Genomic DNA, 18,662 nt, shown 5'->3' with positions numbered 1-18,662 from the left:
ATGACACTTAATTATTCTTTTATTTAAAATCAATTATTTTTTAATGGGTCCTCTACATTTCTTAAATGCATCCATACATATATTATACAATCTAAAACAATATAAACTTTATTTTCTTAATTATTTTTTATTTTCACTATTCAGTTTTTTTAATATTAATATTTTTATAACTTTTCCATTTTAATCAAAATTTAATCGTTTACTAATACCTTTTATTTTTCTCAATCTCAATACACGAAAACGACGGATACCCGTGCGAACGCACGGGTACCACACTAGTTATTGTCTTAAATCGAATAAAACATACAAACAAATGAATATGCCATTGCTTATTTGTGAATATAAACTTATGACGTAAATAAAGATTGTAATTTTATTATTAATATTATAATTATTATATTCATGTATTACTCGATATGTTATATTTAATAATTTTTTATATTATAATTTTTTATTGATATTTAATAATTTAATTTCTGGTCATTAGTTTATTCTTATTTTATTAGTAAAGAATTAATTCTTGTCTCTATATTAAAAAAAGACAACAACTTATTCTTATCTCTATAGAAAGTCCGAACAAAAACTTATGGCTCTAATTTAGTTTGCCTAAAAAATTTATGGCTTAAATATAGGTTGTAATTTTATTATATTATTATCTGATCTAATATATTTAAATTTAGGAGCTAATTTTATGATATGATGATACTGATTTTTTGCGATTATAACGTTGGGCAACAATTATTTCCCTATATATAGTATATACTGATACCCTCTTTTTATTATATTTTTGTGAAACCCTTACCCTTCCTATTATCTGAATCTGAGAAACCCTATTTTCAGTGAATTGAAGACAAATTGCTGCAATGGCTTCCGATAGAATTAGCGAATTACCAAATTCTCTACTCAGTCAGATTCTGTCATATCTTCCCACAAAACTGGCTGCTACCACAGATATTCTCTCTAAAAGATGGAAGTCAGTCTGGCTCTCAGTCCCTATCCTATACTTTGACGATGATGCTGTCCAAGACTTTCATTCCTTTACCAATTTTATGTCTTCAACCATGTCTTCGCGTGATGTTATGCTTCCAATCCGGTCTTTCACCTTCAAATGTGCGAACAGATCTTCACCATACGATCTGAATGATCTCAATAAATCGGTTAGCTATGCTGTTAAACAAGGAAGATTGGAGAGTCTCAACCTTCATATGCCGTTTCATTCTCTTTTAATTTTATCCCTTGACCTCGTAAAAATAGAATTATCTCCTTGCATTTTTACTTGTAAGACACTTCAGGTTTTAAATTTGAGGAATATAATAATGAGAGATATTTCTCCTCATTATAAGTTCGATCTTCCCCTTCTCAAAACTCTCCATTGGAGAAGTGTTCTTTTTGACAATTATGATTATCCTATCAAGCTTTTGTCAAGTTGTCCCGTTCTAGAGGAATTGCATGCCTATCATTCACGTATGATATACTTTTTGGTGGAAAATTTCTCACCCGTCACCAAGGTCTTACCCATCACCAATTTGTTGACAGCAAGGATATGTGATATCAATTTTCCAATTACTATGCTTACTGAGGTTGAGAACCTGCATTTAGATACGGTATGAATACCATTCCCTACCTAAATTGTTTTTATTTTCTTGTATAAAACTCTCAGCCATGCAAATATATATGCATCTAAATAATTTTTTGTGTGTAACTCGTGCAGGGCTTGTCACTTAGTGACCAGGGCTTGTCACTTAATGACCCGTTTCCAATATTTAACCGACTAACTCATATTGACCTTATCTATAAAATTGGAGGAAACTTCCCCCAAAATTCAAAAGTGTTGTGGTGGATTCAATTGCTCAATTGTTGCCCTAAACTTCAGAATATTACCATTCAGGTTTAGTTTCTGTATTTATATAAATAATTTTATTATAACTTTTTATATCTATTTTCATTTTTCACCCACTTACAAAAAAATCATGTCAAATTGTTTACAGGATTGTGTAATTGGAGATCCATTTGACTCGTTTGACAAATATTTAAAGGAACAACCAGTTGTTCCACAATGCCTTTCATCACACCTCAAGACATTTTGTATTAGAGATTATAAAGGTACTGAAAGTGAACTCCAATTTGCAACATATATTATACAAAATTCAAAAGTACTAGAGATCATAACAATTACTAGTGTCAGCTCCATGGATATAAATGAAAAAGATCAAATATTAAAGGAATTATCTTTATCCAAAAGAGGCTCTCCAACATGTGAACTTTTATTTGATTGATGAAAGCTTGAGAATGTCATGCCTATTAGGGTGCTTGTTATATTAGATACTACTTGAGCAATAATGAGTTTACAATTCTAAAACATAAATCTATATTTTTGTAATACAGATCTTCAAATTATATATTATTTTTCATGTAATTAATTGTTACTACTTTTTAGATTATATCATCCTTTTCTATTTTATTTTCGTTTTGATTAATATTTTATTAGAGTCAATAATTTTTTATTGTCTTTAATATATATTGACTTGCTCGGAAATATTATGAATTAGCAAGCTTTAAACCTAGAATATAAAATGAAACCACAGAATTACAAGCACAAAACTAATATGATAAACGCAAGAGGCCACTAGATAAATAAACGATTAAATTTTATTAAATCAAAGATAATCATGACAACCACTCCTAGAGTGTTTAAATAATAAAAAAAAACCTGATGTGAAAATTATCAAAAAAAACCCTAATGTGAAAATCATCAAAAAAAAATAATTAAAATAAAAATTGAAGAAATTGTTAATAATATAATCAATATTTCTGAAATTATGCAAAATAGAAAATGTTTCTTTTCGGCCTGAAATGAACTCATGGACCGTTTCCCTTTCTAAAAAAGGTATAATATCAGTCATTCTGACACCGGACGTCAAACTTGCACAAATCTTGCTGAATAATTTCGACACGCGGCTTCTTCTTCGATATGCGCAGCCAGTCTTCCTACATCAGTCTCTTTCACTTTTGAAGAACTCGACCCCGAGTTCTCTTCTTGCTAAAGAGCTTCATTTGGTTGTAGCTTGCGGTAAGTACTAACTAGAAACCTCTCATTACGCAGAAACTCAATCACATCTTCTCTCACATTGAAAACTTTAGCTTCCATGCATTTATCTCGCTCAAAGGGAAAATCATTTGGTAGCTCATCTACGATCAATTTCCTAAAATCTTTTAGGATCCCTATATCACTTCTTCTGGAGTTATTGTTTTCTCCTTTACAACACTCATCGTCCAATTAATCAGTACTATACATAAAATTAACTTTCTTTAACAGGCTTGTCAAGCTCCTTTTCACCCTACATCATCATCAGCAAGAAATAATATTTCTTTCCTTATGGATTCTTATCAAAGTACATATTAAAGGACAACAAAAGCTTCATTAAAATACTAGATTCATTACAATATGCATTAAAAGTTTGAACATATTAAAGGCATCTACATATTAAAATACTATATTCATTACTAGATTCATTACAATATGTATTAAAAGCTTCATTAAAATACTAGATGCATCATCATTCAAAATCTTTATTATCTTCGTTTGATTCAAAATCATCCACATTATTTGATGGCAACAATATAAACACATCAACTTTCTAACCATCAACTTCGTTATCATACAAATTTGTAAGTTGTTCAACTTTAATCACATGATTATTTTGAGACATTTCATCAACTTGATAAGCAATGTCTTCTACAAGTTCATCAGTTTCAATATGGCCTATTGGTTTTGACTTGATTGTAACACACCAATCACGCTTAGCTCACTGAATTGAAGGATAAGGGACGTAATAAACTTGCCTGACAAGATGTTCCATGATGAAATGATCATAATGCTTGTACCTACGGTCCATTTTAATCTCTACAATGTTATTTTATTTTTATTTTTGTGCCTCTAGCAGATGGATCATACCAATCACAATAAAACAAGACAACTTTGTTTTCCGAGTCCAAATAATTGTATTCCAACTCGTAAATGTGTGTGATAACACCATAGAAGTCGTCCTCACCACCATCTATAACTCCTTTTACAAACATGCCACTATTTATGGTTTTCTTTCCTTCTGTCCATTTATCAGTGTGAAATTTATATTCGTTTATAAAGTATGTGTGCCATTTGTTTACACGTTTAATAGGGCCTTCAGCCAAGTTTCTCAAATGGAGTAGTTGTGGAGACGATTCGACATTACATGCCAATTATTTCTTGAACCATGATGGAAAATAAGCATGTATGTCAGTGGTTGTTGCTTCTTGTTCACCGGTGAGTTCATAATGGAAGTTATTATATAACCTATATCGAAACACATTAAAAGTAAGTTAGAAGGTAATAAGTTTAAACCCAATGTGTTCAAAATAAATATTCACTGGGTATACTTACTCAATGTATGGTTTAACTTCAACGCAATTAATCAATACATGAACATGAACATATTGTAATTCCTTTTCGTTTAGCCAGTGCACATTCGTCTTTCCAGAACTACGACCAGGAAGACCGAAGACTGATAAGGTGAATTGACTTCTTTCTGTAACATTAACTCCATTCCTTGTGATTCTTGGAATTAACATCATGTGATTGAAATAATGAGAGAAAAAATGTGATGTTTCCCGATGCAAATAATGTGCACATATTGAACCCTCAACTTTAGCCTTATTTTTCACTGATCTCTTTGAATCACCCATGAATTTTTCAAAAGGATACATCCACCTATATTGAATAGGTTCGCCAAGAAAAGCTTAATATGCAAGATGCACGGGAAGATGTTCCATTGAATCGAAAAAACCAGGTGGAAAAGTTTGTTCCAACTTGCATAGAATGAGAGGAATGTCTTGGTCCAACTTAATAAGGTCATCGACTCTTAAAATTGATGCACAAATATCTCTAAAAAATTGACTAATTTCAGTTAGTGGATTAAGCACTTGTGTTGGCAATGAGCTGAAGGCAATTGGAAGCAATCGTTCCATGAAAACATGGCAATAATGACTTTTCATTCCAGTCATCTTCCCAGTGTTGGCGTTAGCATACCTTGCCAAGTTAGAAGCATAACCATCAGGCATTCTCAATTCAGTTAACCACCGACAAACAAGCTTGGATTCTTGTGGAGTTAGACTATAAGTAGCTTTGGGTTTTAATATCTTCCCATTTGGTAGAGTCTTCAACTCTAAATCTTTCCGATTACACAACACTTCCATGTCTTTTCTAGCATTTTCATTATCTTTTGTCTTGCCTTGGACATCCATCAATGTGATAAATACATTATCGAAAAAATTCTTCTCTATGTGCATAACATCAAGGTTATGTCGCAATAAATTATCTTTCCAATATGGGAGGTCCCAAAAAATACTTCTTTTAGTCCAATTGTGTTTGTCCCCGTATCCTGGAATTCAGATCGCTTTTCCATTGTCTGTGAATTTTGGTAGATCACGAACCATGTTCAATACTTTAACTGATGACAAAAGGGGGGAGGCAGATTTTTTACTTTTACACCTTTTCTAAAATCATTCTGGTTTTTCTAAGTGTGTGGCTTTTTGGTAGGAATCTACGATGACAGTTAAACCACAAACTTTTTCCTCCTTTATCCAATGTAAACGCCATCGTATTATCCATGCAATGATGACATCCCATTTTACCATGTGTACCCCAACTAGCCAACATGGCATATGCAGGAAAATCGTTAATAGTCTACATCAAAGCAGCTCGCATGTTAAAGTTTTGTTTACGAGATATGTCATAAGTACGTTCTCCAATCCACAACCTCTTTAAATCATCAATTAAAGGTTGTAAATACACATCAATTCCTGCTTTTCGACTCGACGGCCCTAGAATGAGGCAAGTCAAAAACATGTAAGGCTTTGTCATGCACATCGCAGGGGGGAGGTTTTAAGGGGTAACAATAAGCGGCCAACAAGAATATCCAGTTCCCAACTGTTGGACATATGGAGTAAAACCATCTGATCATAATCCAAGTCTGACATTTCTAGGTTATGCAGCAAAATCAAGATGCATCCGATCAAAGTGCTTCCATGCCTCACCATCAGATGGATGTCGCATAGCGCCTGTACTTGTTTTGTTTGTATGATGCCATGCCATTTGAATTGCACTGTGCATTTAAGCAAACAATCTCTGCAACCTTAGTATTATCGACAGATAAAACACTAATTTCACTGCTATGCATTTTTTATTACCATCAATTTCTTTAGTGCAAACTACATACCTTGGACTATTACAAAACTTACATTCCTCTAACGCTCCATCGTTTGTACCAAACTCATTGCCATAGAACAACATGCAACCTCTAATGCAACAATCAATCTTCCTTACTTCTAAACCCAACTTCATAACCAACCTCTTCGCGTCATAATAACTTCTAGGAAAATTGTCTTTCATAGGAACATTCCAGTTTGACTTCGCAGCCAACAATCTCACACACATAGATAATTTAGAGTCTGACGAACCCTCAAACAATGGCGTGTTTATTTCTTTCAAAAACTCGTAAATATTTTGAGCTTTCTCATTCGGCAACTCTTCCTCATCACTATCTTGTTGTTCATCGTAGGCCGCATTCACCCCTAAAGCATCTCCAATCATGTCATCGTGTAGATTAAATTGTTCTTCATATTCCATCTGTGGTTAACTACTTGAGCCATGTTGGAAATTACTAGTCTCTGGCATATACATCGGCATTTCTTCCCCATTTGATGTCCAAACCCAATAATTTTTCTTAAATCCCTTTCTCTTCAAATGTGTTTCTACTTCTTTTGGATCACTTATTATACGTCTACATCCACATTTATGACACGGACATCTCACTCCTCCCTCTGTTCGACAACATTCTTGATCAAATGCCCATGTAATAAACAATTTAACTCCTTCCTCGAAAAGTGGTTTAAGTCCACGTCTCCCAACATACATACGACCGTACATCCAACTACGATATAACTTGTAATTTTCCATTCTGCACGTTTACAGTATCGTATCCAGTATAATAGTCATAAATATTTTAATCAATTGAAACTCTTAACTCCTTTTTAAGTGGTCTCTGTTGCACCCCAAAATTTGCCCTTCTAATTTTACTTCCTAATTGACTTATGCATGTCACAATCTCATTCATTTAGGTCATCCCACATACCATGCATTCATTACATAAATGTGGGATCATTGGATAAGGAGCATGGTGCTCCAAGGGTTCACACGATTTGAATGCCTACACCTAACATTGAAGGTCTCATTGATGTAATTAAGCATCGTTTCACTATGCTTGGGTTGTCAGATGGAATTTTAGAGGTTCAGAAAAAGATTCCAATGTTTGATATGGAAAAGAATCGTGTGCAGGATCATTTTGGAGTTTAAGGAGCATCAGTAAGGATTTTGACTTTTGGTCAAAGTCAACGGGACATGTCAGCTATTGACCAAAGTCATATTGGAACTCTATTCTTGTCTGTCATGCCATCGCTACAAAGAAAATATTTGAGGTTGAAACAATGAAAGACAAACTGCTGTATCCAATTCAAATTTAAAGAAGTCATTACATTTTCAAGACAAGTTTAAATGCCATTACACTTTCAGATTGTTTCATGTATTACACCACATAGAAAATTACACAGAGAGCCATATAAATGTCAAGCAAGCTACAATGGACATATTCCTAAAGTTGTTTTAAGCTTTCACCGCACCAACTCCAGGACCTCATGATCATTCTTCAAATTCCACATGATGCTAGGCTTCAATTACATCAACCTGCATGTTCATCAGAAAAAGAAGAAATTCATCGCGCGTTCAGTCGCCTTTAAAGCCATAACTTTAAAAAGCTAACCATAGATTTCCGTATAATCTCCTAACTGCTAACAGTTTGTTAACCAATTTTTCAGAATCTCATTAATATACACAACTTACCAATCACGAAAATAATCCTTCAAATCAAAACCGGCACGTCAAAACCAAAGCCCTTTCCAGGAGAAATCAAAAGCAGCCCTGCAGCTTCCATATCCATTTCCTAAACAGAGCCATGAAAACCATATACATATCAATAAACCAAAACCGAAACAACCCCGCGTCCGAGCCAACTAGCAATAATCCAATACCCACATTCATCATCTAGAAAAATAAACAAAATAAACACTCCATGCCAATTTCAAGAGCATCCCATTCAACCCTAACGGTTACTACTCTAGCGCAATCGACCAAACCAGACCGACATTCACAGTATTCATAATCGTTTCAAAACTTAACATATTTTCATTTTTAGCTTACCTTCTACTTGAAGCTTCACATACCAGCGTTGCAATTTTCAAGTTCAAACCAAGCTCCCTGCATCACCCCACATAAAAACTCAGAGAATAATCTACAAATTCAAGTCTACCTAAGAAAGTTCAATGCAAGTCAAAACCGATTCAGATTTCAACACCATCATTCAGCATCATCACAAAATACATTAACCCTGCTGCCCCATCCAATCCATACACTACCCTTTTCTTTAACTCTTAACTGACCTTCCCTAATTGTTTTTTTTAACACAATTCAATTTCATAATTAACCATAAACAATTCCAAAGCCAACCAATTTCCAACATCCCTAACAGAACTAACTGTCATAACTGATTCAACTAACCAATTTGCTTTCAACCTAACTCAACCTTTTAACTAACTGAGTCTACTAACAGATTCTTCATTAATTTCTAAACCATAACCACCCTTTTAGCCCGAGTTCAAACAACCATTCTAACTAACTTCCAAACAGAAAATAACAAACTTCCCCTCTTCTTAACTAACTGTCAACTAAGCTTCACCCTAATTTCTAACAGATTGTAACTAACATTTAACAGACTCTAACTGCTCACAATCTCACCATTCAATCTCTCCAACTAACTTCTAATCTAACAGCTCAGATCTCTCTATTCCTAACTGATTTTTGAACCTCCACTTCTATATATTCAATCTCCCTCCATAATTCAAGCCTCTGGACACCATTTCACACACAACTTCACTCCTTCACCTTCTTCAATCTCTCCTCTTCTCTCTGAACTCAATCACCCTCAGCTCCCTAACCTCACCATACGCTCATAACTTCAAAAGGCCATTGAAGCTTCTCATGGAAGCTTCAACTGGTTGAGCTATGGCCTCCCTCAACCTCTCTGCAACAACAATAATCTCACCATTCATCCCTGTTCTCTATACTCTATCATCTCCTAATTCTATCAATTGCACGCAATCAACAACACTCCAAGACTCAACTCATAATTCACATAAAGAACAAAGATCATAAAATTGGAAGAAGAAGGTAGAAGAAGAGTTCCTACAAGCAAGAAGAAGATTACCTGGACGCTAGTTATTATCTCCTCTCTGGTCTTCTGTTTCATCACGCTTGTACCACTCCAGGTAAACCTGAATCCTTCTACTCTCGATGCCTTCACTCAATAGTCGTTGATTCTTGCTTGTAAGCGGTCGTATGAATCCTATTTGTATGAACCTTTGTGTGTTTGGATCGGATTTTCGTCTTGTTTATGCCCGCTAGGGTTCGTAATCCTTTTTTTGATTTAGGGTGATAGAGCCTCTTTCAGGCGAAATCGAAGTGAGATTCTGGTAGAGGATAAAGAGAGGATTGTAATGATGTCCGGATTTTCAGATTTGGTCAAGCTCCGCCGCCCCCGGCGCGGCGGAGCGATCTCCGACGGTGGTGAATGAGACGAGAGAAGGAGTTGAGAAGAACGAGAGAGAAGGAGTTTAGTTTGAGTGATAAGAATCCCAATGGCCACATTAAAACAAACCCTAGCCCTCTTTTAATTTATTTTATTAATGTGACTGATTAACATTTAATCTGAGTAATTGATACTAAACTGGATTTGCCTGCTGAATTTGAATTGAGATTAAGCAGAATCTGGTGATTAATGGAGTTATTAAGTCGAATAATTGAATTTTTTTGAATAATTAATTCTGAATAATAAAATGGATCAACACAATGTATCTGGGCCTACACTGAAATTCAACTCACACCCCCTGGCCCATGCTTTTTTTTTACTAACAAAATATGAACAAAATAACTCTGTGGGCCTGTAACTGAATTGCTGGACGCACCCCCTCTGGGCCCATATTCCCTTTTTGGTAAACAGAGTTCTACAACACAAAAAACGCCCCCTGTGCCTTGATCGAACTGGGCCCTGCACCCCTGCTACTCATCACACCAGTTTCAATTTCATGCCCCCTGAGTTCATTTAAATTGCTCTTTAATTAGGTTTTTAGGTTTACATTTTAGCTTCTTTAGCTTGATTAAAATTCAACTTCTTTCCATGAAATAATCAATAAAAATACTAGTTTTAGGCTATTTGTTTTTAGTCTTTTTACTTGATTTGTAATTCAATTTCCCCCATAAAAATCAATAAAAATAGTAATATTTTATTTCACTTTTGTACTATATTTTTGACTTCTTACTTCATGCTTGTGTCTAATTTTGCACCATTATATCATTCTCAATTTTTGCTTCTAATTGTGACTTTAATTTCCATGTTTCTTTAATTCCTAACCTTAGGTAGAAACCATGATAACATTAGGATCTAGGAATTCCCATGATAACATTAGGCTAATTTTCATTTAGGCTAGTTTCTTTTCCTTTTCAACTTTAAAACACCTAACAAATACTTGACTTAATTTCCCTTAAAAGATACCAAGAAAACACCTAAAAAGTGACTAATAAATGTTTGACTAATGAAAAAGGGAATGGACACACTCGTATCCCTTGTTTAAGGGAACCACCTGAGTGAAAGTTCCCAATCTAAAAAACACCAACAAGAGTAATTTGAGTCTCCCTTGTTTAAGGGGTGCACCCGAAACGCTCGACAAATCTCTCTCTTCTCTATCTCGCCTCCGAGGCATTCTTTCTCTAAATGGACACATTGCTTCCTTTTGATCGCAGACTGGTAACGCATAAGACTCCACTCAACGAGCTGTTATCCTGACGCTAGATTGCGAATGTAACTCCGTCCTCTAAAAAACACAAACAAACAAAAAATGTGAGCCGAACTACGGTGCTCTGATTCCCGAAAAGGATACGTAGGCATTAGGTCGCGGGGCCTAAGCTAGCACAACTATTTATAAACCTTATTTTCCCCGTGTTTCTTCTTCTTTCTTTTGCATGCATTTCCTTAGCATTAAGCTTTAGATTTATAGTTAACACACCCTTTAGATAGCAACAAACATAGGTGGATACCATCAAGTACGATGGGCGTGAGGGGTGCTAGTACCTTCCCCTCGCGTAACCGACTCCCTTACCCTTTCTCTGGTCGAAAGACCTCGTTCTTATTCATCTTAGGTTTTCTGACGTTCCTTTCCTTTTAGGATAGATATGTTGGTGGCGACTCTGTTGTTCACATTTCGCGAGCGTGCGACAGTCTCTTTGAAGTATCAATTAGTTCGGATGTGTTAGGTATACCTTCTTTTTTTAAACCTTTTTTCTTTTATAACGTTTTAAAAGACTTAATAGGGCAAGTTTAGAGTAAATTAAGACTTGATTTTTTTAAGCTGTAACTCAATTTAAGAATTTATTATAACATAATGCAAATTTTTTTTTTTAATATTTAAATGGGTTTGTCCAATCTAATTTATTTTTATTAACTAAGTATATTAGGCTAAAAATACAATAAACATTTTTTAATGCTTCTTACCCTAAAATATAAATTTGATGGACTAGGCTCATTTGATTGGAGATTAACTTCAAATAATATGCTAGATGCTTCATAAGACAAACAACTCCTAACTATGAAAAAAGGTTCAGATGCTCTACCCAGTCAAAAACTAACAAAAAAGTTAAAAATTATTCTATATATTATTGACTTGTTTTCTAAGTAATCTATCATAAATGCTTAGACTTCTTTTTCTCTCATATACATAAATGCTTCGACTTCTTTTATAATTCAACGTACTCCTCAACTGTAAATAATAAACTCTAGGCAGTCAATAAAACTCAGGCAATCAATTAAACTCAAGCAATCCAATTTAAAACAAGCAGTCAATAAACCCCGGCTGTCAATAAAACTCAGGCAGTCAAATTTAAAACAGGTAGTCAATAATGTCGAATCAGTCAATAAACATATTCAAACTATCAACATTAGGTGAGTCTAAATAGGATAAGCGCAAACATAGCTTTTACAGAATCATATATTTATAATTAAATTTAGGGTTAAATACGTTTTTAGTCCCTATAAATATGCGACCTTACAATTTTAGTCCCTTTAAAATTTTTCTTTAATAAATGGTCCTCGCAAATTTTTCCGTCTCCAATATTGGTCCCTCCTGTTAGTTTCCACTAACGGAGGTTGACGTGGCTCGCCACGTGGAAAATAGTTGGACAAATATTTGAAAACGTTTAAAAATGCGGGGGTTTTAAATCTCTTCTAAATTAACCCAGGATAAAACAAAAAAATTGGTTCTGGACTTTTCTCAAACACCTTGCAAGCAAATTTGGCAACACATGAGTTATGATAACCAATATGCAGATTGACCTATCTTCGAGAACCATAACTGCCAGATTCAGTTGGTGGTGCAGTAGCTATAAAGTTCACTGAAAAAATGTATACAGTTGTATCATTGCCCACCAGTTCCACTACACGGGAGAAGGGTAATGCTAATGCAATGGGTTAGGGGTATTGTTAGATAACCCATTTAATTAGTTATTAGATACATTTCGATAGTTATTAGATTCATATAGTTAGAGAAATAGAGTACATTATTACAATGTATATAAATAATCAAGAGAGTAGTGAGAAGGATCTTGAGTCAATTTGTTAAAATTGGAGCCTTTTGACATTGGGAGGTGCAGACAAACAGGGGAATTCTTCTCTATTTCATTTGAATAAAATTTCAATACATATCAGGTGACTACCCTACATCACTGGTGTGGTTCGGTAGGTGCTGATTGTCATTGTTTAAGAAATAAGATATTGCATGAACTTTCATATAACATCTTGGGGCTTGAATGCTCTCCTTCAATAATTTCTCTCCAACTCTCTTCTTCACTAATTTCTCTCTATCTCTCTCTTATAGTTCATCTCTCTTCTTTAATTTATGATTTTTCATTCATTTTCTCTTTCTTCTCACACTGATTTTGTTTGAAGGAGAAGAAAGGAGGGAAGGAGAGGATCCAAAGTGAACATCTTGACATAGCTTTTGTGGTTTTTCTTTTTGTATTTTGGTTACCAATGATAATTTATTATGTTACTGTTCTTCCACTACAACACCATGCCCAATGTACTAAATTTATTGTTTTTCCACTTTGTTAGATTTTCGGCACGACAGAATGAATACCTTTATGGGAAAAGAAATATTGCACTTTGAGTGGGTGAATTTTTTACTGTCCTATCATCTTTTTAGAAACTATTACCCATTATACCATACTTTTCAAACTTTTTCTCAAAATGCCATGTTTTCAAAAAAAAAAACCTGTTTTATAGAGCATCCGCCCTTTGAATGGGCGGAGCTTCTCCTTTTTTATGAACAGCCGCCCTTTGAATGGGCGGAGGAGTGTTTTTCGTTTTTTTTTTTTGAAATTTTTAATTAAATTAAAAACAAATTTAAATATTATAATTAATAATAAACCAATAATATATATTAAAAATATTATAATAAAATATAATATTAATTTCACAACATGTTTATAATTTTTTTGATTATTTAATTAAATTATTTTATTATATATTAATCATATTATTGAATTAATATATGTTATATATTTTTTGTTTTAAATATAAAAAATAATACAATTAATTTTTTTAATTTTAATATAAATTGAATTAAAATATATTAAATCATGCATCCATAAATAAAATACTTTTAATTGATAAATTAAATTACAATGTAATTAAAAAAATAAAATTACAATAAAGTAAATAAACGGTATTTAATTGCCACCTCGACCCGGTCGGCGTAACCGTTGGGTGGTTCCACAATTAGGAGGATGTCCATCTCTCGTACTTCTTCTACGAGGCTCTTCATCATTTGCAGGTTGAGTAGAAGGACCTATCTCATATCCGCGATCATATAATTCTTCAACCATTTCTTCATTGATAAAATCACATGCCGTCGCACTGCCATAACTCAATCTGGTCCCCTCGTTATTCCAATCCTGTTGAGTGGCGTTATGCATTGAGGTTTGCATGTTGACATAGTTTTCTTGTGAAGGATTTGGGGTAAATTGTTGTGATTGAGAAAAAGGCATTTGTTGTTGGGGGGTTTGATAGTTGTGGTGTTGCGGTTGGTTATAAGAGGTAGATGGGTTATGTTGGGTAGTGGTATGTTGCATTTGGGTGTATTGGGGTGTTTGGTAGTGGTGTTGGTAGGTTGGGAAAGTGGTAGGTTGTGAGAATGGTGTTTGTGGTTGGGTGTATGAAGTATATGGGTTTTGGTGATGATAATGTTGGCTTGGGGTAAAAGGTGGTTGTGTTGGAATGAAATTTTGTTGGGTGTTATGAAAATGTTGTTGCATGTTAGAGATAGGTGGTCTAGATTGTTGGAAGTTTGAGGTGGAGGGTTGGCTACGAGGGTCAAACAAGTATCTATTCAGCGATAAATACAAATTTGACACAGTGGCATACCAAGACATGTAGTCTGGGGTCGGTTTACATTCTTGAGGCATGATTTCCCCCTGCAAGACAGTTTTATGGCGATTATGTCATTGACGACGCTCATTCTTGTAATGGTCTTTCCAATCATCGTATGGCCATTGATCGGATAATTGACTTTTATGATACTCTTCCATGCAAGTTGGAGGACCCGGTATGCCCTGTTTAATGCCAAACTGGAGCTTAACCCTATCTGAATGATGCATTTCAATATAAGTGAAGCTTATGATAAAAGTTTTTGAACTCCACACGCCACTATCAGTTGGTTCCAGATCTTCGAGTTCGAGATAGGGCCTCCATGTAAACTGTTACATACAATTGTTTAGTTAAAAAATAGTTATATGAAATAGTAGTAATTGATTTAAGTGTTAAATATATTACATCAATCGGCTCGAAATGATCGATGAACGTTCGATATCCAGGAGCACAATGATGGGGTGTTTTTTCATAATTCATCCCATGTGCAGACCACCTAAAAAAAGAAATAATTAGTACCTAAAAAAATAAAGATATAATTGAAAAAAAAATTTTACGTACTTAGTTGCATATGGAAAAATGTATGGGTTACGATTCACTGGTGCCAGTCTCGGCATTCTCGACCACCCCCAGGCTTGAAGTAAGACTCCACAACCTGCAAAATTATGCACTTCTTTTTTGGCGCATCTACACAAGTGTCTGTACAGATGTGCTAGAGTTGCAGATCCCCAACTATACTGACTTGTTTAATAAAATCAGATAATAATGGTAAATACTGCAGATGTATAGTGTTACCATTAGTATCAGGAAATAATAGACCACCAAAAAGCAACAAAAGATAAACTCTAGCTTTTTGTACAATTTCTTCGATGGTGGAAGCATCGGTTAATGTCATTCGGTTTTCATATTTTTCTTTGAGCCAAGTCATTTTAATGAATTGGCCCTTTCTACTTGTGTTTGTTAATGGTTCACCCAGTAGTTCTTCAGCGATAGAATAAGGCACGGCTGTATATCCAGCTACTGCGAAACCATCGATACGTAAACCCATCAACATATGAACATCTTCAAGCGTAATGGTGCATTCACCAGTTGGTAGATGGAAAGTGTGTGTTTCTGGTCGCCATCTTTCGCATAAGGCTAGGAGTAATTTTCTATCTACGCCATAAGAGGTAATGTTTATGACATGGCCAAATCCCGCTTGTTGCAAATACGGGCGGATCATATCGTGGACTTCAACAAAACTATGTGACCGAGGGCGAAATTTGTTTATATCCTAAAATACAATAATAACAACAAATAAGTAATAACAAAAATTATAACAAATGAAGTATAAAAAAAATATAAAGATACTTACATATGCAATAATGTTGTTCGGTGTGCCACGATGTTCTTCTCCGAGTATTAACAAAGACATTTTTTGTTATGTGAGTAAGAAATTGTAGGATAGAAATATAGTAAGAGTGAAATTGTATGAGAAGAAATATAGTAAGAGTGAAATTGTATGAGAAGAAATATAATGGGAGTGAAATTGTATGAGAAATGAATTTGAATTGAGAAATATTGGGTAAAAATTAAAAATAGTTGGTGTTGGATAATTTAATTCGTGACAGAAATATTTAATTTTCGTTTACCAATGCAGCAATAATTCCTAATGAAAATGTTGAAGAAGACGATGATGAAGAAACTGAAGCACAAGTTGATGATCTGTTTACCACTTTGTTCGAAACAGATGCAATCAATGAAGAGGAGCAACAAATTCCAGTTGAAAATGTGTATTGTCCACCGCCCCACCTTACAACGTTGCAACTAACTGAAGACCAACCTTCGTTTGCATGGCCACGGAATCCCCGTCTTCCGATGGAGGGTGACATAGCTGTGGGTAACCAGTTTAAAACAAAAGCCGATTGTGTTCGTGCCATCTCAAAATATCATATGAAACAATGTATTGATTTCAAGGTGAATTTTTCTGACAAAAAAAGATATGAAATATGTTGTAGAAACGCTACATGCAAGTTTCGACTTTTGGCGTCCTTTAGAAAGAGGAGTGACCTATGGAGGGGGAGACCGCAGATGGTTGGGGTTTCTTTCTAAAGAACTTGAGAATGCATGTAGCCCCTCATCCTGGCCTGTGTTTGATTTCAGACAGGCATGCATCAATTGAAAGTGCTTTCAATAATCCAGAGAATGGTTGGCATGAGCCTCCATCTGTACATGTCTATTGTATCAGACATATCGCACAAAATTTCATGAGGGAGATCAAAGACCGTACCCTCCGAAAAAAAGTTATCAATATGGGTAAGTATATATTTCCTATTATTATGTTTGGTAAATTATATGTATATGTTAGTAACCCATTTTTTTGTAATTATCAGAGTACGCTTTGAACCAACCAACATTCCACTACTACCGAAATGAAATTGGTATGGCTAATGGTGATGCTTTAAGATGGCTAGACAATATTCCATTGGAAAAGTGGACGAGGGCATTTGATGGAGGTCGGCGTTGGGGTCACATGACAACAAACCTGGTGGAATCGATGAACTCGGTATTCAAAGGGACACGTAATCTACCTATTACGGCATTGGTGCGTGCAACATACTATAGGATGGGAACACTTTTTGCTGAAAGGGGTGCTAAGTGGAGTGCAGTATTGAGTTCTGGACAAACATTTACAGAAAGTTGCATGAAGGTGATGAAAGAAGAAACAGCAAAATCCAGCACGTATCATGTAAGAATATTTGACTATAACCATAACACTTTCAGTGTGAAGGAGACAATGGACCATGGTGAAGGAAAGCCTATGGGAGATTACAAGGTAAACCTGAGAGATCTTTGGTGTGATTGTGGAAAGTATCAAGCTTACCGTGTTCCTTGTTCACATGTTATTGCTGCATGTTCTGTGGTGCGCCAAGACGCCTATGCTCTACTGTCCGACGTTTACAGAGTCTCAAACTTATTCGGTGTTTACAGCACAAGTTTTCCAGTACTACCATTAGATGAGTATTGGCCCTCTTTTGAAGGAGATCAAATTTGTCACAACCCATTGATGCGGAGGAACAAGAAAGGCCGTCCGGTGAGCTCACGTATTAGAACGGAAATGGACAAGTATGATAAGTTAGAGAGAAAATGTGCGTTGTGTCGTCTTCCTGGTTACAACCGAACGAATTGTCCAAATGTTGGAACCAGTAATGTATAGTGTTTTATTTTGTTGTTAAATTTTATGCACCGTTATTAATACAATGTCGTCTTTAAAATATTTAAAAACTCCGTCCATTGCCGTAGCGGTACTGATAATTGCAGTGATATACCAGTATTTAAAATTTATAATTAATAATAATATGATTAATAATAATATGATTAATATATAATAAAATAATTTAATTAAATAATCAAAAAATTTATAAACATGTTGTGAAATTAATATTATATTTTATTATAATATTTTTAATATATATTATTGATTTATTATTAATTATAATATTTATTATATTACTTAAATTTGTTTTTAATTTAATTAAAAATTTCAAAAAAAAAACGAAAAAAACACTCCTCCGCCCATTCAAAGGGCGGCTGTTCATTAAAAGGGAGAAGCTCCGCCCATTCAAAGGGCGGATGCTCTATAAAACAGGTTTTTTTTTTTGAAAACATGGCATTTTGGGAAAAAGTTTGAAAAGTATGGTATAATGAGTAATAGTTTCTAAAAAGATGGTAGGACAGTAAAAAATTCTGAGTGGGTGTGTAGCATGGCAGAAGATTGTTGATTCCAAAAAATTGATCTACTGCCACCAAAATGTGCTCGATTGGAAGGATTCAGGTGCCAAAGAAGCCTTTCAAAATGCCAAAAAATAAAAAACAGTATTGGGTGAAAATCAACAGCCTTCCCTATGACGTTTCTCTGCTTGATCCAAATGCTTATATCGAGCAAGTAGATTGGAATCCTTGTAATGAACCTGAACTGATCAAGGAAATAGATGACGCACACTTTGGTTTTGGATAGGCAATGATTGTGATGGAGCTTTACTACTGGTTATTAGAGAATTT

General features: G+C 34.6%; 3 protein-coding genes and 1 long non-coding RNA gene across 4 annotated transcripts; 2 read left to right on the top strand and 2 right to left on the bottom strand.

The window, feature by feature from the left end:
• Nucleotides 1-863: 863 nt before the first annotated feature.
• On the top strand, nucleotides 864-1,828 carry LOC131659674 (putative F-box/FBD/LRR-repeat protein At5g22670). Its single transcript, XM_058928831.1, has one exon. The coding sequence runs from the start codon at nucleotides 864-866 to the stop codon at nucleotides 1,608-1,610; it is 747 nt and encodes a 248-aa protein (XP_058784814.1). The 3' UTR covers nucleotides 1,611-1,828.
• A 5,718-nt stretch (nucleotides 1,829-7,546) lies between these two features.
• On the bottom strand, nucleotides 7,547-9,885 carry LOC131657086 (uncharacterized). Its single transcript, XR_009300468.1, has 4 exons — nucleotides 9,354-9,885; nucleotides 8,291-8,347; nucleotides 7,934-8,033; nucleotides 7,547-7,777 (listed from the first exon to the last, which is right to left on the bottom strand). It is a non-coding gene; the product is annotated as an uncharacterized LOC131657086 (long non-coding RNA).
• Nucleotides 9,886-14,695: 4,810 nt separating this feature from the next.
• On the bottom strand, nucleotides 14,696-16,540 carry LOC131659673 (protein MAIN-LIKE 2-like). The gene is made up of 5 exons (XM_058928830.1): nucleotides 16,253-16,540; nucleotides 15,364-15,894; nucleotides 15,221-15,276; nucleotides 15,027-15,117; nucleotides 14,696-14,950 (listed from the first exon to the last, which is right to left on the bottom strand). Exons 1-5 carry the CDS (start codon nucleotides 16,538-16,540, stop codon nucleotides 14,696-14,698), a joined length of 1,221 nt encoding a protein of 406 aa, XP_058784813.1.
• A 132-nt stretch (nucleotides 16,541-16,672) lies between these two features.
• Nucleotides 16,673-17,817, top strand: LOC131659672 (uncharacterized). The gene is made up of 2 exons (XM_058928829.1): nucleotides 16,673-16,916; nucleotides 16,994-17,817. The coding sequence occupies exons 1-2, from the start codon at nucleotides 16,673-16,675 to the stop codon at nucleotides 17,815-17,817; spliced, it is 1,068 nt and encodes a 355-aa protein (XP_058784812.1).
• Nucleotides 17,818-18,662: the final 845 nt, after the last annotated feature.

This window comes from Vicia villosa, linkage group LG3 (genome assembly GCF_029867415.1).
Source record: "Vicia villosa cultivar HV-30 ecotype Madison, WI linkage group LG3, Vvil1.0, whole genome shotgun sequence".
Classification (NCBI taxonomy): Eukaryota; Viridiplantae; Streptophyta; class Magnoliopsida; order Fabales; family Fabaceae; genus Vicia; species Vicia villosa.
Note: the sequence above shows the minus strand (reverse complement) of the source record. Positions and strands in the feature narration are given on the sequence as shown.